Genomic DNA, 25,002 nt, shown 5'->3' on the forward strand with positions numbered 1-25,002 from the left:
GATGGGTTGCTAGCTCCAGGTTGAGAAACTCCTGCAGGTTTGGGAGTGGAGTCTGGGGAAGATAGAGATTTCAGTGGGGTACAATGCCATAGACTCTGCCCTCCGACGCATCTAGTTTCTCGAGTGGAACTAATCTCTGCAGAGTGGAGATAAGTTGTAATTCTAGGAAATCTCTAGCCCAACCCCCCGCCCCCCGGAGGTTGGCATCCTAATCAAAGACCATTCATGGTAATTGTCAGCAGCAGGTGGGGTGCTTAGGGTTAGAATATTCCTGCAGTTTTCAGCCAGGAGTGCCTGGAGAGGGAAGGGAAGGAACTCAGTCGTGATGTGATGCCATCGGAGCCTACCCTCTGACGTTTTTATTTCCTCCTGCGGCTCTCCAGATGTTCATGGACTACACATCCCATCAGCCCCTGCCAGCATGGCCAATTGGCCATTGTGGGAGGAGTTGATGGGATCTGTAGTCCATGAACATCTGAAGAGCCGCAGGTTGCAGATCCCTGCTCCAGGCAAACTGGTCCCCGTAGTCTACAGGTCAGTTGTAATTCTGCGAGATCTCCAGGCTCCACCTGGAGTTTGGCATCCCTTGCAGAAGCAGCAAGCCACCTCTTCAGAAATCCTGAAGATCAGTTAATTTTGCAGCCCCCAAGAGGATGCTCACAAAAAATACTTTCACACCATGTCTTCATCGCTCTAATTGTTATTATGTGATGCATGAAAATAGGAAGTGAAAGAGCGTTTACGTATTCCCTAGGGCCTAATTAATTTGCTACTTTTCACCCAGTATTTCAGATGCTAGAATGACTCGTATCTTTGCTTAGCAGCAAAAAACAAGGCAAAACAGTTTGGGCATGTGAATGTATAGCTATTTCCCTTTGCAAAACTGTTCCTATTGATTTTTTTTTATCCCACCTTTTCTTCAAGGGGCTCAGGGTGGTGGTATACATGGTTGGCTCTCTTTCCTGCTACATCATCCTCACAACCACCTTGCAAAATGGGCTAGACACATGCAGGATAATGCACTTTCAATCCACTGTCACAATTGTTTGCAGGTGGATTTTGTTATTCTGCAGGTGGATTTTGTTAAACTCAAGACAAGTGGTGGTTTAGAGACTGAGGATGCCAAAATTACAGCTGATCTCCAGAGAAGGAGGAGCAGGAAGAGCAGGAGGAGTAGTTTGGATTTATACCCCACCTTTCTGTCCTGGAACGAGACTCAGGGTGGCTTACAAACTCCTTTCCCTTCTTCTCCCCACAACAGACACCTTGTGAGGCAGGTGGGGCTGAGAGAGTTCTGAACAAACTGTGACTAGCCCGAGGTCACCCAGCAGGAATGCAGGAGTGCAGAAACACATCTGGTTCACCAGATAAGCCTCCTCCACTCAGGTGGAGGAGCGGGGAATCAACCCCGGTTCTCCAGATTAAAATCCACCTGCTCTTAACCACTACCCCATGCTGGCTCTTAGAGACCAGTTTCCCTGGGAAAAAATGGCAGTTTAAGGATGTGCAGGTGTATGTGGCATCTGTATGTGCAGGTGTAAAGTGGCATCAAATCACAGCCGACTTGTGAGTCCTGTAGGCTTTTCCAGGCAAGAGATGTTCAAAGGTGGTTTGCCATTGCCTACGTTTGTACGGGCTGAGAGAGTTCTGAGAAAATGGTGACTAGTCCAAGGTCACCCAAAAGGCTTAGTGTGGAAGAGTGGGGATCGAACCCACTTCTCCACATTAGAGTCTGTTACTCTTGACCACTACACCATGCTAGCACACTCTACAGTATACCAAAGTTTCTAAGTGAAATCCTTCCCAAATCCCACATCTACAGGCCCTGTTCCAAATCTCCAGAATTTCATGAATCAGAGTTGGCAACCCTAGCCTTACTCCTATGAAAGGCCTGTTAGATACTGCAAATTTTGTCAGAACTCAGGACACCACAGGATTCCTTCATGGTTTTTCCAGCTATGGACAGATGAGCAGTCATAAACAGAGTTGTACCTTTTTAAGCTAATTCAGTAGAAAGGTGCAATTCCACTTAGGCTGGCACCGTAACATGTCAACCCTCTTGGAACTGTTAGATTTATGTTCCAGGAGCACCTTACAGACCAACAAGAGTTTCAGGGTATATCCTTTCCAGAGTCAAATTTCAGACACCAGGAAGAATGGAGATTTCTTAGGGAGCAATCCTAAGCAGGCCTATTCAGAAGCAGAACCCATTCAGTGTTTTTTTAGGAAACACTGGGAAAGTGTTTCCAGGATTGGCACTTTTCTTTCCAGTCAGGTGGGGGAGGTATTGAAAGAATGCTTGTAAAAGATGTAAAGATACCAAGCCCATGGTAACCAGATTGCTTAGAACAGAGAGGAAACACTTGGGGGCAGATAATTAGCCTCCACAATAAAATAAAGAATAAAGAACAATAAAATAATACTGAATCAATGGTTCTGAAGTTGTGAATGAACTCAGCAATTTCCCTGTTGTAATTTCCCCTTGAGGCTTTTTGCATTTTTTTGGAATTATCACCTATGTGTGATATTTGGGTGCTGTGTGGTTTCCGGGCTGTCTGGCCGTGTTCTAGCAGCATTCTCTCCTGACGTTTCGCCTGCATCTGTGGCTGGCGTCTTCAGAGGATCGTGATGTTTTCTTCAGAGGATCGTGATGTTTTCACAAAAATATGTGTGATTTTTTTTGCCTTTCTGACTGTGATGCAATACTGATATACATATGTGCATGAAACCAGATTTCAAACTGGAAGGATTGAGACGAAAACCTCAGGAAGGGCGAGGAGAAAGAAGAGGGAAGGATGACACTGGCTTTCTTCTGTTGGGATTTTGCAAGTGTCTGTCACAACTCAGTTATAAAACGGTTAACTGTTCGTATGCAAACAAGTTGCTGAAGTCTGTTTACGACCTGATCTATCGATTAGCCATTGGTCAGTCAGACAGCCATTGCTGACATGTTAGTGAGCACGTACATCTGAAGTTATAAAGTTCAGTTTCTTTGGTATCACCACCACCACGAGACAGCAGATAGGTACCAAGATGTACAGTAATGTAGATGTGCACAAAGAAAGGACTTCTTATTTTAACTCTATGTAACCCTCCCTTTACAGTTAGTAAACTCATATATAAAAAGCAATTGAGAATCTGTCTTTTCTGCTCTACTCCACAACAGCTACTCCACAACAGCTTCCCCTCCGCCTTTTTCCTCCCCATCACTACAGACACAAAAAAGGGTCCAAACTCTTCCCGCCCTTCCCCCACACCTTAGCAACAAGAGCGGCGGCCCCGCCGTTGCGCGTGCGCAGTCCCCCACCGCCTCCCCTCCGCAGCAGCGCGCCGTTCCTCAACCCAGAGCGGCGGCCGCGCCGTGGCGCCTGCGCAGTCCCCCGCCGCCTCTCCGCAGCAGTAGCGGACTGTCGCTCAACCCAAAGGGGCGGGCTCTTCCGGTTCAGGTCGGCTCGGAGGAAGCCGGGCGGCCATCTTGGATCATCCGGGAGCGGCGGCGCTGCTGCTGCTGGCTGAGGGGAAGCCCGCCTGGGTGTCGCTTCCTTCGAGCGAAGCTTTGGGTGGCTGAGAGGGCTGGGGGGGAGGAGAAAGCCCTGTGCGGCCTCAGCCTGACCCGGTGGCTGGGGTGGGGGGGAAGAAAGAAGGGAGGAGGGTGTTAAATATGAGAGCCGGGGCCCGGTGAAGCTGGGCTGGGGGCCGGGGAGAGAGGGGAAGAGAGGCTCGAGGGAGGGGTGGAGAAGCCTCCTTGGAGCAGCACCCCGTAGGTGGTGAGGAGAGGGCGTGAGGGGAGCAGAAAGCGGGTTTTAACCCATCCCCCTCCCCATTGCCTCTTAGTGGGGCTTTGCTGCTCCTGCAGCAGCGCCCTGCACCCCTCCTCGCCCACAGCACCGTCCTGCAAGCTGCTGGGCTAAGTCGACTCTTAGCCTCCTCCTCGCCTCCTCCCAGCCCCCTCTCGACGCTTCCCTCACCCCCTCTTGGCACTTCCATGAGAAATCCCCTTTCCCTTTAATCCCTCCGCCGCCACCTTCTGAGGCTCCTAATCTTGGCTGTAGGATGATCCCTGAAGTCTCCCAGGGGGATACAATGCCTCGTTGCCAGACTGGAATATAGATGAGGTAGTGGTGCTGGAGGAGGAGGAAATCACCCAAATTTCCCTTCCTTCCCCCCCACTCCATGGTTTCTTGATGGTGGCCCTTTGTAACCACTATCATGCAGTAGAATTGCCATTTTTTTGTAAATATATATAGGGTTTTTTTAAGGGAAGGAAGGTGTCAGGGTTTATTTTTTAAACCCAGCTATACGTTATTTTTTTAAAATAACGTATAGCTGGGTTTTGCCATCGCAAACGGAGCTGCAGCACAAGTGAATGAAAATGTCCACTAGAACTCCACTGCCCACGGTGAATGAACGCGACACTGAAAATGTGAGTGTATCTCAAGATGTTCTGTTTATTAATATTAGTTTTACAGTAACTGGCTTTTTGTCTACTGAAGTTCATAATAGATATTTGACTTGTAGGAATGCTGTACTTTGCTGCCCTTTGGTAAGAAACGTATAGTATGTGACTTAAAATTATTATCACGAAAGCTTGCATTGTTACAGAAGATGAGTTTCAGCAGTTGTGATGCCTTGAAACCTTGATAACTAAAATCCCTTCAGATAGCAACTTGACATTGCGTGGGATATCCTCTGCCCCTACTGTTATGACATGCATTGTAGGGCAGCTATACAGCTGGGAACAGATGTTTCACTGGTTGTTGGGGAAAATGTTATCAATAGGGAAGCTGTTATTACATCCTCTCTACAATTAGCTTCTGTTCATTAAAAGTTGAGATCTCTGCTGCTTTTTTCTGTTAAGGCCCTTCCGTGCATTTTAGTCACACATCTTCAGAATGCAAATTAAACATCTAGCAGATGCTCGTTGCCATAAAATGTGCTGGAGACTAGAAGCAGAGCTTTTTGAAACAGCGCAGGAATGTTGTTCTGACAAAGATTGGACTTCATGGCTTTGATAAATGTTTCAAATGTTTGTATTTCTCAAGTAAAAAACTGATGTTTTTATGCTGCTCGCCTCTTCTGCGATGATATGAAAGATACTTCTTTCTTCTTCAGACATTCTATTTGAGTGTTTATTTGCTTAGATGCTAAACAAGGTGCTAAACTGGAAGTGGAAATTTGGAATGTGGCAAAGGAAGGTTTTGTATTTTGCTAAAGTTATGACAAATTTCACTTGTAACTAATGAAAAGGAGTGTTGTGGGATTCTCTTCTATGAAATTGCGTAGAAGACACATGAGTTTATATACAACAGTAGAGGAAATGCTTTCGTGTTCCTGATTTGATTGCCAGTTTTTCTGTAAATTTTGAGATGTTCCAGAACTGTTGAAATTGTGTATTGGTGAATATAACAAAGAAGCTTGTCCATACAATCTGTGCATTGTAACTGATTGAAGATGCTTCCAACACGCTTAGATACAGAAGTGGAAAATATGCTAAATGGAACAATTGCTTCATTGTCCAGGCTTTGGATTTATTGACACAGTAGATAACACCACCTCTAGTCTTTGTTTGCTTTAGTTCTTAATACAGTCTGTGAACTAAAGTCTATACTCAGCAAAAGTTAATTAAGTAATTCAATTATGGAATATTTGTGGATTCCAGCCCAAGCCTCCAAAGTTGCATTGGACAAAAAGTATTCAGAATTGGAACCTCTGTGCTGTTGTGTCAGCCCTGAAGACAGCTGAATACTCATTAGGTCTGGTGTGAGTAATTTGGCCACCTACCCTTTGGCTAGCTAGTCCACTGTCATGTAGTTTAGTATCACCTATATCAGCAAACTCATCAAGTTTAGAGGTCTTTTGGAGACTGCTCAGCTGCAGCTTTCCGGAGTCTTCCAATTTTTCAACTTCCCAGTCCTGTAGTACATGAAATAAGGAACAAACGTGGATGGCTGTTGGTTATTCTTTTTCAAGTTAAAACGAAACAAGCTTAATATTTGTGGTCAGGCTGAAGTTCATTTCCAGAAACATGCCCAGCTTTGTTTTAAAAATATAAAATTCAGGCAGCACGGTGTTTGATTATTTTGCTTCTGGTCATGTTGCCTCTTTGATCTTGTCAGAGCATGAGAACGAAGCAAATCTGGGTTGCTTGGTCATGAAGCTGGCATATGGGTAGCAGTACTGATGTGTCAGAAATGCCATTTTGATTGAGGCCTACTTTTGACCACGGAAGTCCTAAACCAAAGGACCCTCAACCTGAGAACAGCTCATATGTTAATGTTGTCCCAATGACACTAATTTGTTTGTAGACATACCCACAATTTGCTAAAGAAATGTCTTGTCCTCATCCTATTTGCTCAAGTTTTAATCCTCCTACATACATCATAATAGTTATGGTGGTGAAGAACAGACCACGTTTTGCTGGAGTTTTTGAGCACATAATTTAAAAAAATACCCGAATTGCATTTGGGTTCAAGTGTCATGGGACTGCCAATATGGTATAGTGGTTAAGAGCAGGTGCACTCTAGTCTGGAGAACTGGGTTTGATTCTGCGCTCTCCACTTGAGCTGTAGAGGTTTATCTGGGGAACCAGGTTAGCTTGTGTACTCCCAACACTTGCCAGCTGGGTGACCTTGGGGCAGTCACAGTTCTCTGGAGCTCTTTCAGCCCCACCCACCTCACAGGGTGTTTATTTTGAGGGGGGGAAGGAAAAGGAGATTGTAAGTCCCTTTGTCTTCTTACAGAAGAGAAAAGGGGGATTTAAATCCAAACTCTTCTTCTTTGGTACTTGATACCAAGAAAATGTACTGATTTCTGACATTAGGAAGGGATGCAAATGAGCCATCACTGAATTATCTAAGGAAATTCTGAATAATATTGATTAGCGAAGATGGGAAAGGAAACAGCTTCATGTTGATTTCTTGGAAAACTGCTGATTGAACGCTGTTTTTGTCTGTGCCTGAAGTTTAGGTATACTTAGTAATCTTAAAGACCAATCCTAGGACTACATGCAGACACATATCTTTTTTTGTTTGTTTCTGCAATCATTAGACACAAGAATATTATTTAAAGGTGAATTAAAGTTTATTAACTGAGTAATCAAAAGGCAGTCTTAAGTATTGAGAAAACATGTCTCCCTGGCTCTGAACATTTCATTCCTGATTTCTGACCTTGTATAGCTGCTTCAGTGTGTATGTGTGAGCCTGTCCATTCATTTCTTCTTGTATCCGACTCATGAGACGGTGTTTGCTTGTGATGCACGTGAACAAGCTTTCCATTTGAACTCATTTGTCAGGGGCAGTAGAAGAGCTCTTCCTCTTGAAACTCTTCTTCACAGATTATGGATTTTGCCTCTGAGCAACAGCTTCCAAATACATAGGTAAATGGGCACATAGGTGGGTTTCACGAATGATTGAGAATGTAGATGTGCATATAAAACGTATAAAGCACTTCTGTGTCACTTATTTAGATGTTCACTTAGTTGCATCTGACAAATGAAAAAGTTAAATTTTTCCATTCTGCTTTGGTGCTAGCAAATTTCTGACAACTTGTAATGTTGTATACGTCATTAAAGAATTGGTTGTGGGTCTGTTATTGGCTTAGACTGTCTATTTAATAACCTTTTTTTCTTACTGGACCATACTGAGATTCCTTCAAGCAATTATACTTATTTTTCTTTTTGTAAACCACATTTCTTCTGCAAAATGAGGGAACCCAGCAGTCATAGCTTTCTCTGGCCCCTTGAAATTTGGGGCAGCACAATTTTTGTACTCCAGTCAAGAGAGATGAGCTTTAGGCTTTATTGCATGAGAGAAATGGCACCTTTTGAGTGTGTTCACTGGGTGTAATACAGTGCATTTGCAATATAGTCTAGCTTGAATGGCCTGTAGGCTTAATAGTGAATGCTGCTGTTGTACAGTTTAATCAGAGGAACTGTACTGCAGTACCGTTGCTAAGAAGCTAATTTCTATGAGCCATTTTGTATTTGTGGCAAGTTGACTTTATTTTTCTTCCCCCGGGGATTAGGCACTGCTTTAGGGCCATAGCCATAATTTACCTGCCGCTGCGCCATGCAGCACAACTGGTTTCTGTGCTGACGCTCCTGAAACAACGAGGGCTGTGCTTCACATTTCCATTTCACACAACGTTGCATAATTACATATGAAATATATGTATTTTATCATGTGGGAATAGCCACGCTCATGTCTCTTGTCCAATTGATGTTCAGCAGGGATGTCACATGCTTAACATCACCACAGAGTGGCCCTTCCTGCAAGATACGGGAAGGACCGTCCATTCCACAATTCTTCATTTTGAATGTCCTTTGGTGTTTCCAAGCATTTTGATCATCGAGGTTCTGTTGCATTGGGCATGGAGTTTAATATTTTAGTCTCGGGCAGGGATGGCTAACCAATGGTGCGCCAGATGTTCATGGATTACAATCCCCAAAAGCCCCTGCCAGCATGGCCATCAGTTGGCAGGGGCTGATGGGAATTGTAGGCCACGAACATCTGGAGCACCATAGGTTTGCCACCCCTATTAGAGATACTGCACATTTTAGAAGTGCTGTGCTCCCCAAAGACCTGCTTTAGCAAGCTCCTGGAGGTGAAATTCTTTACTGAACTTTTGGACTAAAAAAACCAGTGTCTCAAAAATAGCCTCTGGTTGAGTCATGGGATTAAAATATAAGCAGGGGTTTTCTGTCTCAGGCCTTGGACCACTGGGTATCCTCCTGGCTTCAAACTTAATTACTAACAATGGCTATGTGAGAATTGGACTTAGTTGGCAGTTTTATTGATGATTCAGGCTTGACAATGTCTTATTCTTCATCTGCTATATTTACGCTCCGGTGCTGATGCCAGTAAAAACGTGCTGTGACCAGTGAGCGGAGAGAGTGATTCGAAAGTTCTATTAACGTGGATGCACATTTCACCATTTCCTTTGAAACATATCCTGTCTGGACATACTTGCTTGCTTTACAAGATACGTCTGTTACAGGGTTGCATCACCAAATATCCTTTTTTGGGTATTCTAGAGATGTTGCCTCCCCCCACCCCCCAAAAAATCTGGGACCTCGCCCTTTGCCCTGTGACGCATCCCCCACCCACGCATCCAGATACTCAGGGCAGTTCTTTAGAACAGCAGGACTCCAGCGCCAAACCTCAGCCCTGTTTGACTAATAGTACCTAATTCATACTTATCTTGCATGGCATGACAGTGTTACAGTATAGCTGTAACCCAAACCATTGATTGCTGTTTTGCATGCCCCCGCACCTTGAAATAATGAATTTCAGCACTGTAACGTAGCAGCCCCTTTAACGCTGCTTAGCGTCTTTTGACTGCCAGAGTTTAACAAGCTGTTCCCATTTCTGGCTCCTTGGCATAGTGATGCCGAGCTTTGTCACTTTTCCCTGTCTGCAGGTTGGCTGTGGAAAAGGATTCTATATTTGGAATATGTGTGCTTGTCTTTGACCTACACGATTAGACTTGCATGAGGAATACAGTTGCAGCAACACACCAAAACATTACGGGGATAAGAGAACCCTCGAACACGAACACTTAATAGTTCAGTGGATCACAAAGCTGGCCCTGGGCGGGGCAATACTCTTCGCTTTCAGCTAGTTACTGAGAATACTATTCTCCTAGAATCATGCCCTTTTAATTGCAATGCTGTAATCTTTCTCACCCTTCCCCCCACCCCGCCTTTGCCTTTGAAGGTTTGATTTTGTTAGGCTTCAGCGGTGAACATAGGGGAAAAATCAGGGTGTGTGTCAAAATGATCAAACTGTTTGTAGGAAAGATTATGCTTACTCTGCCAGTTATCTTTAAAAAACTGATTATTGTTTGGCGAGGGTGTCCTGGTTAAATTGGGCAGCTGTTTTGACCATCTCAGGAGCTATATTACTGAGCAGGAGAAAAGAGCCTCTAGATTGCATTTGCACAGTAAACTCTGTTGCTGCTGACATTTCAGAATGACTTCTGGTCACAAGCACCTGGTTTATTATCTGGCAATATCGTAATTTAGTTCTAAAGCAAACTGTTTTCTTTTCACATTGAGGTGAAGTGCTTGAGGTGTGTATCTAGCTATACTTTGTTCTCATGGCTCTATTTTTAGTGGCTGTCTTGTTTACAGAGAGACATTTGCCCCCTTCCCCGGGATACAAATGTGCTTATGAGAGACTGTGTACACAATGGGACTTTTTAGGAGAAAAAGGTCACTTGGTATATGTAGAAGGGCAAAGAATGTAGAAGCATATAAGAAGAGTTTGGATTTATACCACTCTTTTCTCAACCATAAGTAGCCTCAATGTCTCTTCCATTCCTTCTTCTCCCCACAACGGACACCTTGTGAGATAGGTGGGGCTGAGAGAATGTGGAGAGAACTGTGACTAGCCCAAGGTCAACCAGCAGGCTTCATATGGAGGAGTAGGGAAACAGATCCAGTTCACCAGGTTAGAGTTCCCCACTTATGTGAAGGAGTGGGGAGTCAAACGTGATTCTCCAGATTAGAGTCCACCTGTTCTTAACCACTGTATCACGCTGGCTCCTTACTTAGTACCCTACTCTGGCATCCTTAGTTAGTAAAACATTCCGAGATCGTCATTATGGTGAAAAGACACATTGCCCTTGAGATTTAAAGCAGGTATGGTGCGTTCAAACGTGTGCACGGACACAACTTCCACAGATTAGGTCCGGAGCGTAAATCAATCTCACCGACTCATTAGATCAGAAGGAGATCAAATGAAACAAAATTTGTCCCCAGAATCCACAAAAGGCCAAAAGTTTCCCAACGTGGCAGAAAATCCTGCCCGGCTGACTTCAGTTTATTGAACACCCTCAGCTGAAGCAAAGTCACAGAATCCCAAGGTGAGTGCAGAGCTGAATGTGAATGAGAGTGCTGACTGTTCAGAGTGTCTGGGCAGGGTGGAGTGCGGAGAGGATATTGAGACTGGCTTCCTGCCAAGATCCAATTATAAGCATAGCCTGGAGAAAGACTTGGGGTGGGGCTTAAAGGGGCGGTCAGTGGGAAAGTGCTCTTTAGGATCCTTTACCAGGTGCCCGGCCCTGAAGCACAGGTGCTTATTGCAAAGGGCAAGACCCAGTCTAAGTCAAAAGTGATTGATGTATCTTCTAACCGGCAGATCGTTAGATTCTGCTGAGCCGTTAAAACTAACCAACCCCTTTTTCCTTGGAGTGGGAGTTCCCTCAGAAATGTGGGAAGCAGCCTGTCACACGTGTGACCCCGTTCTGACAAATCTTGTTGGGTAGATTCTAACTAGTCCTTTTAACTGAAGCTCTCCTGACTTGTAGGTTTACTTGTCTCGCTGAAGCCTCAGTTGTCCATAAACTGAGCTACTCTGATGTCATGGGAGCTTTGAAAAGGAATGTCATTTCACACATTGCATGTCAACGAATGTCATTGCAACCAACTAATATGGTTTTGTAATCTGCATAAGCTACATTTTGTTCAAAATTTAGTTAGTTAACTCCTGTGAATCCATTCCTCCGGCAAAGGTGGAAGAAGCATTTTCTTTCTAGGCCCAAGGAAAGGTTCATTGCTAGTGGAACAATTTTACTTATTTAAATTGACTTCTTTCCCAGAGGACTGCTCTAAAGCAGGGGTCTGCAACCTGTGGCTCTCCAGATGTTCATGGACTACGATTCCCATCATCCCCTCCCAGCATGGCAAATTGGCCGTGCTGGCAGGGGCTGATGGAATTGTGAGTCCATGAACATCTGGAGAGCCACAGGTTGCAGACCCCTAATCTAAAGACACCTTATATTGTAAATAGAACTCTATAACTAAGTTACCGGAGTGCTGTACCTCCCCAAAAGAATAAGCCACACACAATATAAAATCATTGTAGCTGAAACAATATTAATGCATTGATACATTAGAGACAAATTGCTTTGTGGAGAAGTGGATAAAATGTACTTCCCCCCACTTGGTGATTGAGTGACAAGAACTGGGCAAGCTCTTAGCTGTTGCTGTAGTGACAATGCTAATCTTTAAGTAATGTGTCCCGAGTTGTAATGGCTGAAGGCCCACAGCAGCTAGTGTAGCCCAAAGCACTGCAAAGGATTGGACCTGAGAAAGGGGTGGTGGTCTGCTCTTGATGAATTAGCAAGTATGATGAATTAGCAAGTATCCCTGCCTGCAAAGGGCTTGGAAACCGGGATACACTGGGTATGATCCAGATGGTGGTGCAGCATACAACTACAACCTTCTACCTTGACCAAACTGGTCAGTTTTGGCTCTTGATTGAGAGCCAGCGTGGTGTTGTGGTTAAGAGCAGGTAGTTTCTAATCTGGAGAACCGGGATTGATTCCCCACTCCTCCACCTGAGTGGCAGAGGCTTATCTGGTGAACCAGATGTGTTTCTGCACTCCTACATCCCTTCTGGGTGACCCTGGGCTAGTCACAGTTCTCTCAGAACTCTCTCAGCCCCACCTGCCTCACGAGGTGTCCGTTGTGGGGAGAGGAAGGGAAAGGAGCTTGTAAGACACCTTGAATCTCCTTACAGGAGAGGAAGGTGGGGTAGAAATCCAATCACCTCTTCTCTCTGGATTCAGAGTGGAGGTCTATTGTCAACCTGCTGTACATCATCATGGAAAGTGTCTGAGCAGGAGGCATCCAGCAACATGCTCATCCCGAGCATCTCAGAGAAATACAGCTTTAAAAAAAACTTTTGCTTCATACTTGGAATGGCAAACCCTCCCCTTTAATGGAGACTACCTGGAGGTTCCTTGGTTGGAGAATGCCTGTGATGGGGCCTGCTGGGCTCATTGCAGCATCAGCGCTCAGGGACCTGTCCGGTCCTTTGAGAAGTCGAGGACATCCGGTCATCCCTTTTAAAGGGACAGGCACAGTCCAAAGCGAAGCCTTCTGCCCGCAACCTGTAAAGAAAGGGCACTGTTGGCAACTGGAGGCCCTTAGTTAAGAGTCAACATGAGACATCACCCACAGCTGGACAAATTCCAGGGTGCCAAGGCACCTAGACATGTCATTGTGGCACCTAGTATTTTCATCAGTCATTTATTGCATGTGCCTCTTGGTGGTTCTCAGTAGATTCACAAAGCTTATTCATCTGAGGAGTAGAGGTTAACTTTTTGTTGTGATGACAGCCAGATCTACCCTGTATTTTTTTATCCATTACAACACTTTTGTTCTGACTTTTTAAAAAATACAAGTAACTGTAATTTTTGTGGCAGCCATAACTGGAAAGTACAGACAGTGAAATAGGCTGAAGGCTGTAAAGGAAGTCTGGCTCCTAAATTTTTTTTTGGAAGGTGGCTCCTTTAACTGAAGAAAATTGACCAAGGCTGAGGAAAGTCCTCCCTCCTCTGCTCTGCAAGAGCAGCTCTTGCCCAAAGGCCAGAGACGTTACCCTTTGACCAGTTCTAGCTCACATACACACACCTAATAGTGAGCTGATGTGGAGAGTGGGGGAGAGCACAGGGCCGTGGTGGCGAACCTATGGCACCCCAAATGTTCATGGACTACAATGCCCATCAGCCCCTGCCAGCCGATACGGCCAACGAGGTGGCTGTGTGCTGGCAGGGGCTGATGGGAATTGTAGTCCATGAACATCTGGGTGCCATGGAGTTCCACCACCACTGGCATAGGGAAAAGTGTGTTCTGTCTTCTGCGTTTGTCTTCATTCACAGAGATGAATTTCACTGGGACGACCCATGACTTATCACAGTGTTAGCTGGGTTTCTGCTACAGCCTTACAGCTGGAATAATATAGAGAATTCCTTCGTGTTTCTCGTTTTTAAGAATTGTCCTTTCTACGTCTCAGTCTCTGGGAACTTTCATTACAAATAATTAGTCTGTCCTTGGTGTGAGCCCTATGGCACAGAGTGGTAAGCTGCAATACTGCAGTCAAAGCTCTGCTCACAACCTGAGTTTGATCCTCAGGAAGTCGGTTTCAGGTAGCCGGCTCAAGGTTGACTCAGCCTTCCGACCTTCCAAGGTCAATAAAATGAATACCCAGCTCATTGGGAATAAAGTATAGATGACTGTGGAAGGCAGTGACAAACCACCCTGTAACGACAGACTGTCTAGTAAATGACATGATGTGACATTACCCAGGGTCAGTGATGACCCATTGCTTACGAGGGAAGGAGGTGCCTTTACCGTTTATACTTGGTGTAAATCACCAGGCGCTCTAATTTTGTAGACTGGATATTGAAAAAGAGAGAATCCCCCTTCCTTTGAATGTGTCTGTATACCTGCATTGTTTCCATCGCTGTCTCTGGGGACAGAGTTTGGCTACGATTAGGCACCACAGCTTGCCGCAATTAAACTCCACGGTTGGAAACAAACACTGTTTGTTGCTGTGCTTTGTGCACGATGCCTCCCACCCACCTTCTCGTGCAGGGCTTGAGGCAAAACTTTTCAAAGTGATCAGGTTTTAAATCGCCACACAGGGCCCTTGGTAAAAGTGCCAAAGATTAGATGGGCCGTTCTGGGTCAGACCAGTGTTTCATCTGGTCAAGCATCCTGTTTGATACAATGGCCAGTCCAACATAACAGAGACCAGAACCTTCCCTTGATGCTGCCTTCTAACACTTGTATTCAGAAAGGTTTCCCATCCTCTTGGCTGGTAGCCATGGACCTGTCCTCCACAAATCTGTCTCATCCACCTTTAAAGCCATCTGTGCCTAGTGGCATCTACTGGCAGTGAGTTCAACAGTTGTAATTAGTTATTGAATGAAGTATTTCCTCTTGTCTGTCCTGAGTCTGCCTCCTGTCAAATTCATTATGTGCCCCACAGTTGTAGCATTATGGGAAAGGGAGAAAACAGTATTTCTGCCCACTTTCTCCATTCCATTCATCATTGTATTAGGAGAAAAGGATAAAGGTTTGGACTTATACTATTTTTTCCCCTATCTTTAAGGAATCTCAGAGTGGCTTACAAACTCCTTCCCATCCTCTCCCTACAGCAGACACCTTGTGAGGGAGAAGAAGATGATTATTATTTTGGATTTATACCCCATCTTTCTCTCCTGTAAGGAGGCTCAAGGTGGCTTGCAAGCTCCTTTCCCTCCCTCTCCCCACAACAGACACCTTGTGAGGTAGGTGGGGCTGAGAGGGTTCTGAGAGAACTGTGACTAGCCCAGGGTCACCCAGCAGGAATGTAGGAGTGGGGAAACACATCTGGTTCACCAGAGAAGCCTCCGCCACTCAGGTGGAGGAGTGGGGAATCAAACCCGGTTCTCCGGATTAGAATCCACCTGCTCCTAACCACTACACCACGCATAGGCGGGGCTGATAGTGGCGGTCACCCAGCATATCTGCCTTAATATTAATTTTTTTGAAACAAGTGGAAAAGATGCTATAACCCAGTGGTTCCCAACCCTGGGGTACACATACCCCCAAGGGTATGTGCTAGAGCATTTGGGAGGGAAGGTTGGATAAGCAAAAAACACCTTAATTAATGAGTTTGCTAATATGGGGTACAATTTTAGATGGGTTTTAGATACAAATGAAATGGGTTGCCAAGGGGTATATGTGAGTGAAAAAAAGGTTGAGAGCTGCTGCTCTACCATCTTGGTTAATCTCATCATACGGATGCAGTCAACAGAAGGGGGATTCTCTCTTTTTCAATATCCAGTCTACAAAATTAGAGAATCCGGTGATTTATACCAAGTATAAACGGTTAATCTCAGTTGCCTTCTTTGGCACTTTCCCCACAATGCAGTACCTAAGACTGCCCAAAATATTCCAAATCAGTTCTCACTACATAGCTTCATGCTACATTACCAAGTCAGTCCACACTATAGCTTCAGGTAGTGACATTCCAGTTCTTGGTCATTGTCTTTTCAACTGGGTAAATGTGGACCTGCCAAGAAACTGGGCTTGGGTCTGTTTTTTTTCCCCTTGAGTATGTTTCTCCCCTCCTCCTATTTTTCTAATGGAAGAATGGGGAAATTTTAGGAGCACTGGGGAAAAGAATCCTAACAATTTTTTTTCTTTTAGGATTTGTAAAATTCTGTGTAGGATGAGAATTTACTTGGAATTTTGCAGGTGGAGAAGCAAAATATACATGTAATAAGGTAGAATAGGGTCCAGCAGTGGCGCCCTCCCTGTACTCTTGAGCTAACATTCGTTTACGCAGGATCAGTGGCTTTCAGAGACCGTATGCCAAGCAGAAATGCTAGTGTAAGAGGAAGCACGCTTCATGTCCAAGGCTATCTAGCGTAAACCAGATTCAGTCATAGGATCCAAGCCATTGCTTAGCCCAGTGATGGCGAACCTTTTCGAGACCGAGTGCCCAAATTGCAACCCAAAACCCACTTATTTATCGCAAAGTGCCAACATGGCAATTTAACCTGAATACTTGGGTTTTAGTTTAGAAAAACAGTTGGCTCTGAGGCATGTGTTACTCGGGAGTAAGCTTGGTGGTAGTCGGTGGCTTTGCTTTAAAGCAACTGTGCAACTCTTCCAACAGGTAAATCACGACCCTAGGAGGGTTTACTCAGAAGCAAGCCCCATTGCCAGCAACTGAGCTTACTCTCAGGTAAAGGATCGCGCTTTAGTTCTTCGCATGAAAATCAGTGAGGCTTAACAGAGTTACCTACACTGCTTTCCCAAAACTAGATCTTAGGTTTAATGCTAATAATCGAGCCCAGCAGCCCAGGCTAGCCTAGATGTGGGGGGGGGGGGCACTCTGCACGTGCCCACAGAGAGGGCTCTGAGTGTCACCTCTGGCACCTGTGCCATAGGTTCGCCACCACTGGCTTAGCCCTTTTGTAGATTCTTATGAACGAATGGTTATAACACCTGCTACTTTCGGGGAGGGTGGCATATAAATCGAATTAAATAAATAACTAAATTCCCGTCGTCTGGTACTGGGATTCTAATCCTTGGTTTCATTCCAGTTGAGATTCCTAGGTTTTGTACAGTGGACAAGCATGATTTCACTCCTGCATTCACACATTAGTTAGTTGGAGGTTAAAAAAGCCACATCTCCTTCCACACAAGGTATGAAAAGGTACCCTTGATGCAGCAGTATGCAAAGTGGGAGTAGGCAGAGAATGTTTTTTAAATGGCCCATCCCTTCTCCCTTTTGGTCCAGTGTGTGTGTTTGAGCACCTGGTAACCTTTCCTTTCCTCCTTCCCAATTGAGCCACCCATGGTACAGACAGCTGACCTACGCAAAGAAAACAAGTCTTAAGGGTGTGTGTGGCAGGGGAGAGATACGGAGTTTGACTCCGCCATTTTGAAGGCCAAGACGGACTGTGGGCAGATCTTCCACCCTGGCCCCTTCCACACATGTGGAATAATGCACATTCAATCCACTTTCAATGCACTTTGCAGCTGGATTTCACTGTGCGGAATTGCAAAATCCGCTTGCAAATAATTATGAAAGTGGGTGGAAAGTGCATTATTCTGCATGTTCGGAAGGGGCCTCTGGAGTTTCCTTTTTGGATCCTTTAGTCTGAGTTAAACAGGGAATCCTCAGGAGCCTCATGCGTTCATGCTCAGAAAGGGCATGGCGACGTTGTGCAAGGTCGTGATGTCATTTGGGGTAAAAAAAACACCCTGTACGCAAGAGGCCCAGGAAGTATTCAGGGAAGCTCTGTATCCTGTAATAGAAGTGTGGGGGTGGGGGGAGAGTCAGAGGTGCTGCAAAGTACTAAAACGGCATCTGTGCCCAGTTGGAGCTTAGTTACAGCTGGTTATCATATCTGAAAGCAGCACTTGCCACTTTGTTGCTTGTTCTCAAAGCGTCACAGCGTGATAATCTCACTTATTTCCCTTCTCTGTATTGTAACCCATTAAGATAGCAGAAATAAAGAATACTGTTGTGTTCTCAGCTGCGTTACATTTTTTTGCAGGTTGAACAGATCCTCCTGCAAGGATGTGAAAAATTATCCTTAGTGTGTTAATGAAACTGGCATGTTGACTTTTTGTTGTTGTTGTACAGCAGGTTCTAAACAACAAAGAGTTAGGTTTGACTCTGCCGTAGATTGTTTTTTTTTAAAACGAGGAACAAGCAGGGTGGATTTGATTTAAATCATGGTTTAAATCACTAGTCAGTAAGACTAGATTTAAATCACGATTTTCTGCATGAAGACTCTTTCTTGTTGGTGTATCTTTAATATTTACAACTAGATGAAGGTTTTAATTTCAGAATAATATCTTTTCAGATTTGTTTTACAGTTATATATATGTATATATGTGTGTGTGTGTGTGTGTGTGTATATATATATATGTGTGTATATATAAAATACTGATTTTGTTATACTATTAGAAAAACATTATTTCACCCCGCAATATTGTCATAATTATCCATCTCCAGTTTCATTCCAGCCACCGGGCCTTGCATTTCTTTGTGGCAGTGTTTGCATTTTACACACATGCCTTCCTTACCCACAAGTAGAGGAATTTCATTAAAATATTCCCAAACTGGGCCTCTGTTACAGCCTGATGCTATTGTAGATTTTCTCCCCAGGGAGAGAATAGTAAACACAAAGATCCCATGACTTGTGTAGTTTTTTTGCTTAAAAAAAAGGTTTCACTTCCATTTTTTCTGTTTGTCCCTCCCTCCTCACTCTTCTCTTCTTGTGCAGATCTATTCCAGTCCGAACAATATTCTGTAACTTCCTGAAGTTTAGCACTTAAGAGCCAGTTGATTCTGTGTAGACAGGTTGATTCTGTGTATACAGATTCGCAAAGGAACAATAGAATTAAGGTCTTTTTCTCACTTCTATTTTATAATATTTTTGCTGTGAAGAAGAGGCATGTTATCTGCAGACACGAATTCATCGTTTTGAGAACTGCAAAACCAAGCATCAGTGATAATATCTCCCAGAGGGAAAAATTGCCCAAAATAATCTTATCGAAACCTCTGGAAGAGCATGACCTTGTGAATGGATTAATGGAATTTGTTTACCAAAAAACATTAAACACTGCATGAACATACAGCCTCACGCTACATGATTCTACTTCACTGATTCCACTAATTCTGACTTCATGATGAATCACCATTTGACAATAATGTACCTTAAATAGAAAATTATTTAAATTATCTTTAGATAGATTTTTTCCTCTCCAAAAGCATTTTATTTTTTAAAAGCTTGAAATTTAAAAATCTAGTTAACAAATAAAGCATTGGTTTTTATCCACCCTGGGTACGAGATTTGATAAGAGTTTTGCCTTCTTGAATCCTATGGAGAGTTAATACTCAAGATTTTTGTAGTGTTTTATTTCTAAACAGAATACATTTGAGGAAGTTTCAACAAAAATTAGGAACTGTGTATGTGCTTTATGTTAAGAGCTGTCAAGTTGCGTTCTACTTGTGGTGACCCTATGAATCCCATGTCCTTCAAAGATATAATTCCTGCTTCTGGAATGTTCCTTTCCTCTAAGCCACAGGTGTCAAACTCGCAGCCCTCCAGATGTTTTTGACTGCAGGGCAGGGGATGATGGGAACTGTAGTCCATAACATCTGGAGGGCCGCGAGTTTGACACCACTTCTCTAAGCCCATAAGTGGGAGAAAGAAGTGTGTTGCCTCTTTTTGTGCGGGACATGCTGTTGCCTGTACAGTTGTGCTTACCTGCGCTTCAGGCCATGTTGCGAGGTAGGGCAGGGAGCCCTGCAAAGATGGGTATTCGTGCTGGAGGCACTTGCTCACTTGCCCTTATATGTGTGTCGCTTCATATAATATCATTCCCTGGAGTTAACTGTTTTGGATTCTGAAGGTGAGTGACTCTCTGCTCCTTTTATTCGGAGAATTATCATAATGGAGCCTTCACCGGTACTCCAGACATAGATTTAGGGTGAAATGTCACACTTGGCTGAATGTATGGGTCTGTTCCTGTGTAGCGTTTCACGCTTCAATGAACATTTATACAAATGACGTCTGTAAAGAGGATAAGGGTTGGGGGGTGGGGGGGAGTCCAGTAATTGAATGGATTATTCAAACTTGCATTCAGTGTTGGTTTTATAATAGATTTTCTGTTCCTTACCTGTTAGATTTTCTATCTGCTAATACTTTGGTAAAGCAGCATTTAATTATGAACATTGGCTTGCTGGTTAACGGTGCCCTCTTGACTATGCTCTGTGTATGTACCAACTGAAAGAAAACTTAGGTATTGCCAAAATAAATCTCTGCTGCTGCTTTCCCCATGTTTTATTCTTCCTTCTTTTTCTCTTTATCTCTCTTTCGTCATGCTTATTTCACAATGTGAAAGGATGCTGGAACGTCACTAGGGGAAAGCTTTTGTGAAAAGGTGGGTTTTAAACTTTGTTCTGACAGTAGACTTATTTCTTTGTTGTGCGCTCTCTCTCTCTCTCTCTCTCTCTCTCTCTCTCTCTCTCTCTCTCTCTCTCTCTCTCTCTCTCTCTGTCAGTTTTTCTTCATATGCTGGCTTTATTTCTGTCACACTACAAGTTAAGATCTTCAACTGCCGATTGGGTGGATTGTGTGAAACTGCCGACTACATTTGGCAGATTTGAGCTTTGGAAAAGGCAGTGACTCCGTTACAAGGGAAAAACCCAAGACCGATCTTGTTTTCTCAGTCACGCTTTTTACAAGCAGAACCAGCTGGCCGTTATTGGTGCTGCCTGCTCCCCCTATACTTCTTGACTTCACAGCTCACTGCCTGCTCTGCGGTGTCAGATTTGGATCCATTTCCCACAAGGGATGATATGGAATTCTTAATTTTGGCATTTCCTGTGTGCTTTGCCCAGTGTTCTGCCCCTTCTCATGTTCTAGTTCTGAGCCCAGAATGTTTTGGTACCTGAGAATGACATGCACACAGCCACCATTTCCCAAGTATTGACATGCCATACCAATTTTTAAAAAACCAGTGAGGTGCTGTGTGGTTTCCGGGCTGAATGGCCGTTCTAGCAGCATTCTCTGCTGATGTTTCGCCTGCATCTGTGGCTGGCATCTTCAGAGGATCTGATAGTAGGAAAGTATCTGATAGTAGGACTTTTCCTACTATCAGATCCTCTGAAGATGCCAGCCACAGATGCAGGCGAAACGTCAGGAGAGAATGCTTCTAGAACCACACAGCACTTCAGTGATTCTGGCCGTGAAAGCCTTCAACAATACATTTAAAAAAAAAAAACTTTGCTTACCTGAAAATCTGCTTCTAATATTTAATAGAACCAGCTGGGATTGGTGTTGGCTCTGCAAATGAAGGTGTAATAGCTGTATTCACGATGTAATTGTGTATGGCCCTCCACCACTTCTTTGTCAGTTATTTTCCAAAAATAATGCTGTATCTGGTGAAAGAAGGGGGGTGTCATAAAGTTGGGGGCAGTTGGATAGAATTACAGAGAGAATGAGTTCACATGAGTGCCACTTCATACCTGCTGTAGAAAATGGTGGCATGGTGGGAATATCAGCAGAGTTTAAAGCGGAGCTACTCTGGTAAGAAGAGAAGGTCTATAGTCTTCTTGCACTCACTGCAGCCTCCTACCACGCTTGGAAAAGAATACTCTTCACGCAAGATGTTCTTTCCAATAGGAAGGTTTTACTTTAGCAGTTGCAAGGTTACACAAGTCTATCCTATACAAGACTATAAGACTATACAGAACTCTTCAGCAAGAACAAAGTTGAACACACACACTGAACTTAGACTCAACTTAGAACTTAGCACATACAGTGCTTTGCTTCTTATACATCCAAAAAAGATACTTTTCCCCTGCCCCTGCAACAGCCTCTCATTGGTCTAGAGTCACAGTTGAACTCACCAAGTTAAAGGTTAACTGTAACCACTTCGCCCTAGACTGACTGTCTCCATCCTCTTTCTTGGGCAAACCTCTGCTAATTAGAAGATGAATCTTTTGTGAAGCTTTATTTTTTAATATATCGTAACAGGGAAGACCTACAGAAAAAATAAAAATATGTAGGATCTTTGCAAGAATTGCTAAATCATGACACTACCGTAGGCAGCAACTGTGGCAACAACTTTGCATAGCAAAGGTGTGTTCAAAATGGCTACCAAGAGAAGAATTCTCAAAATTGTTACAAAGAGAAGAATGCCCTTGGAACAAAATGTAATTTGTCTGTCTTATATCAGACCCCCGTTATTCACCTACTGTTGCCTCTCTGAGCACAGTGTATTAGCAGCTGAAGATATGTGTGGCTAGACTTGCTAATTTAAGTGCTAAAGGTTTATAAAGAATCCCATCTGTTTTCGGGAGAAATACTATCCTCTCTTTGCAGCGGACTTGGCGTGCCTGCACATACACACACAAGATAATTTATGCAGATTAATCCTTTCATCTCTTCCATCTGATGAGGTGGTTGTCAATGCAATTCACAAAAAACATATGACAGTACCCACACACAGTGGCCACCCAGTTTCTCTGGAGGTCCAGCAAACAGGGCAAAGAGGCCAAGGTCTTTGCCTGAGGTTGTGTCCTGCCACTAGCAGTCAGAGATTTGCTTCCTCTGAATGTGGTAGGATCGGATAACTGGTCTGTGGTTTTTCTGTGCTTAAAATATAATGGCAACAGGATGACTGGGCCTGAATTTGCCAAATGTTGACGCCTGCAGTCTGTTATTTTTAATTTGCGCTGTGTTGCTTATTTGCTGGCAGTAAGATGTAGGAAACGGTTTATGCTCCAACCAGTATTTTGGTAAATATTACCGTCCACTCTACAGTATCATTAAGGGTACCCTAGTTTCTAGGTTATTCCACCACCACCCCTTTCTTTATAGCCTCTGCAACTTTTAAAGCTCGGGAGTGTGATGGGGAAAGGGACTGGCATAAGAAATTGCTGTTAGCCATTTCCATAATATCTGTGTTCAACCTGCAAGAATGTAAAAAGTTTTGAAAATCAGTGATAAGTTTTGTATTAAGGGGCGCTCAGTGGATGAACAGTGCCTCGGAGTGCAGAAGATTCTGGAAGAGAAAGGAAATACACTAACATTCTATATCACCGTGGTGGCAAACCTATGGCACTCCAGATGTTCATGGACGACAGTTCCCATCAGCCCCTGCCAGCATGGCCAATGGGCTGATGGGAATTATAGTCCAAGAACAGCTGGAGTGCCATAGGTTCGCCACCACTTCTATATCACAAAGTACTTTGCATTCATGCCTTTGTTACAGTTAGATAGCATCCTGAATCCATGCAGCTGTGTGACCTTGGGCTAGTCACAGCTTCTCAGAGCTCTCTCAGCCCCACCTACCTCACAGGGTGTTTGTTGTGAGGGGGGAAGGGCAAGGAGATTGTCAGCCCCTTTGAGTCTCCTGCAGGAGAGAAAGGGGGGATATAAATCCAAACTCTTCTTCTTCTTCTTCTACCAACTTCTTAGAAATCCGGTGAACTATTTAGTTTAGGATATCTGGTCTCCAGTAAACTTCAGTAAATTTGAAGCCAAATTCTACAGCTGCCAACAGGTCTGGAGAAAAACCCACCAGCTCCCTTAGTAGCAAGCAAGCAAGCACAGCCTTTATTGGCATAAAGTTTCTAGTTTATTGTATTCTGTGTCCTTGTCATATAGACCATCCTTAGCTTATGTACTTAAACATATGCTTTTCTCTTTTTTTGCAGCACACCTCTCACAGTGAAGGACGGCAGGATGTTTCCTCTCGGACTAGTCGCTCAGGGGCCCGCTGTAGGAATTCTATAGCTTCCTGTGCAGATGAGCAGCCCCACATTGGGAATTACCGACTTCTCAAAACGATCGGAAAGGGAAATTTTGCAAAAGTGAAACTGGCCAGACACATCCTCACCGGCAGAGAGGTAGAGTATTCTGCTTGATCGGAGGTTTCTTTTAAATGACATTGCGCATACGTCCAGAAGAGCTGCAGACTGTGTTGGGTGTAAGTTACATGAAAGAGCTATAATGTTATGATTCCTGGCAAGCGGAATAATAATGTTAAGTCAGCCAGCATTCGTGTAAGCTCAGCAAAATTATTGCATCTTTATCTCTGTAATGGATATACAATCCTAGGAAGATGATTTACAGCTGAACATCAGAACTGTGGCAAATCGCCAGTGAAATTTTAGTGTCTGGTTTGCTTTTAATCTTCTGCAGAGGCGATTTATATAAATAATTTTCTTCTTTGTTACCGTGGGTAGTCATAGCCTGTGTGCATCATTGGAAGTCATTGGAATTAGACCAGGATTCTGATTGTGGATTAGTGTTGTCCAGTTAAGCCAGGAGTGTCCAACTCTGGGGCTTCAGACGTTCATGGACTACATGGCCAGCAGGGGCTGATGGGAATTGTAGTCCATGAAAGTCTGAAGCCCCAGAGTTGGACACCCCTGAGTTAAGCAGACTAACCAAAGTGCAGCGTTGGTTCCCGTGTGTGTTGGGGATGGTGGTGGTCATAATTTTCCAGGTGTGCTGTAATTTAAAAAAAAATGGGTTGCAGTTGATCATAAGCTAGGCAGAAGTCAGCAGTGTAATGAGACTGCAAAAAAAAAGGCCAATGCAATTTTAGGCTGCATTCTCCTCTTCTAGGCTGCTTCCTCAAACCCAGCTGGAAGGTGGAGGGAGCTCCTTATTTGGGCAGTGACTTCCCCCTGATGTCATTGCCCAAATAAGGAGCTCCCTCCACCTCCTGCTGCCTGGGCTTCCTCGAACCCAGCCGGAGCTCCTTATTTGGGCAATCAGGGGGAGTCACTGCCCAAATAAGGAGCTCCCTCTGCCTCCCGGCTTCCCACCTTCAGCTTATACGTGAGTCAATACGTTTTCCCAGGTTTGGGTAGTAAAATTAGGTGCCTCGGCTTATACACGAGTCGGCTTATACATGAGTTTATTCGGTACATTCTTCTTAAAGCACTGTGCCCCATAACTGGATGTAGTAAGCAGTAGGATGATTGTGTGGAACAGAATTAAATTATTTGGCTTAGATATTACCCTTTTGTGAATGCAGCCTAAAATTGCATTGGCCTTTTCTTTGCAGTCTCATTACACTGTTGACTTCTGCCTAGCTTATGATCAACTGCAACCCATTTTTTTTTAAATTACACTGTTGACTTCTGCCTAGCTTATGATCAACTGCAACCCAAGATCACTTTC

General features: G+C 44.1%; 1 protein-coding gene across 1 annotated transcript in view; it reads left to right on the top strand.

The window, feature by feature from the left end:
• The first annotated feature begins 3,456 nt into the window (after nucleotides 1-3,456).
• MARK3 (microtubule affinity regulating kinase 3) overlaps nucleotides 3,457-25,002 on the top strand; it is a 99,312-nt gene continuing 77,766 nt past the window's right edge. The window contains 3 exon segments of the mRNA XM_048484642.1: nucleotides 3,457-4,423; nucleotides 20,204-20,242; nucleotides 23,526-23,717. Coding sequence (XP_048340599.1) covers nucleotides 4,367-4,423; nucleotides 20,204-20,242; nucleotides 23,526-23,717 — 288 coding nt within the window. The 5' untranslated portion in view covers nucleotides 3,457-4,366.

Source organism: Sphaerodactylus townsendi, linkage group LG02 (assembly GCF_021028975.2).
Source record: "Sphaerodactylus townsendi isolate TG3544 linkage group LG02, MPM_Stown_v2.3, whole genome shotgun sequence".
NCBI classification, from domain to species: Eukaryota; Metazoa; Chordata; class Lepidosauria; order Squamata; family Sphaerodactylidae; genus Sphaerodactylus; species Sphaerodactylus townsendi.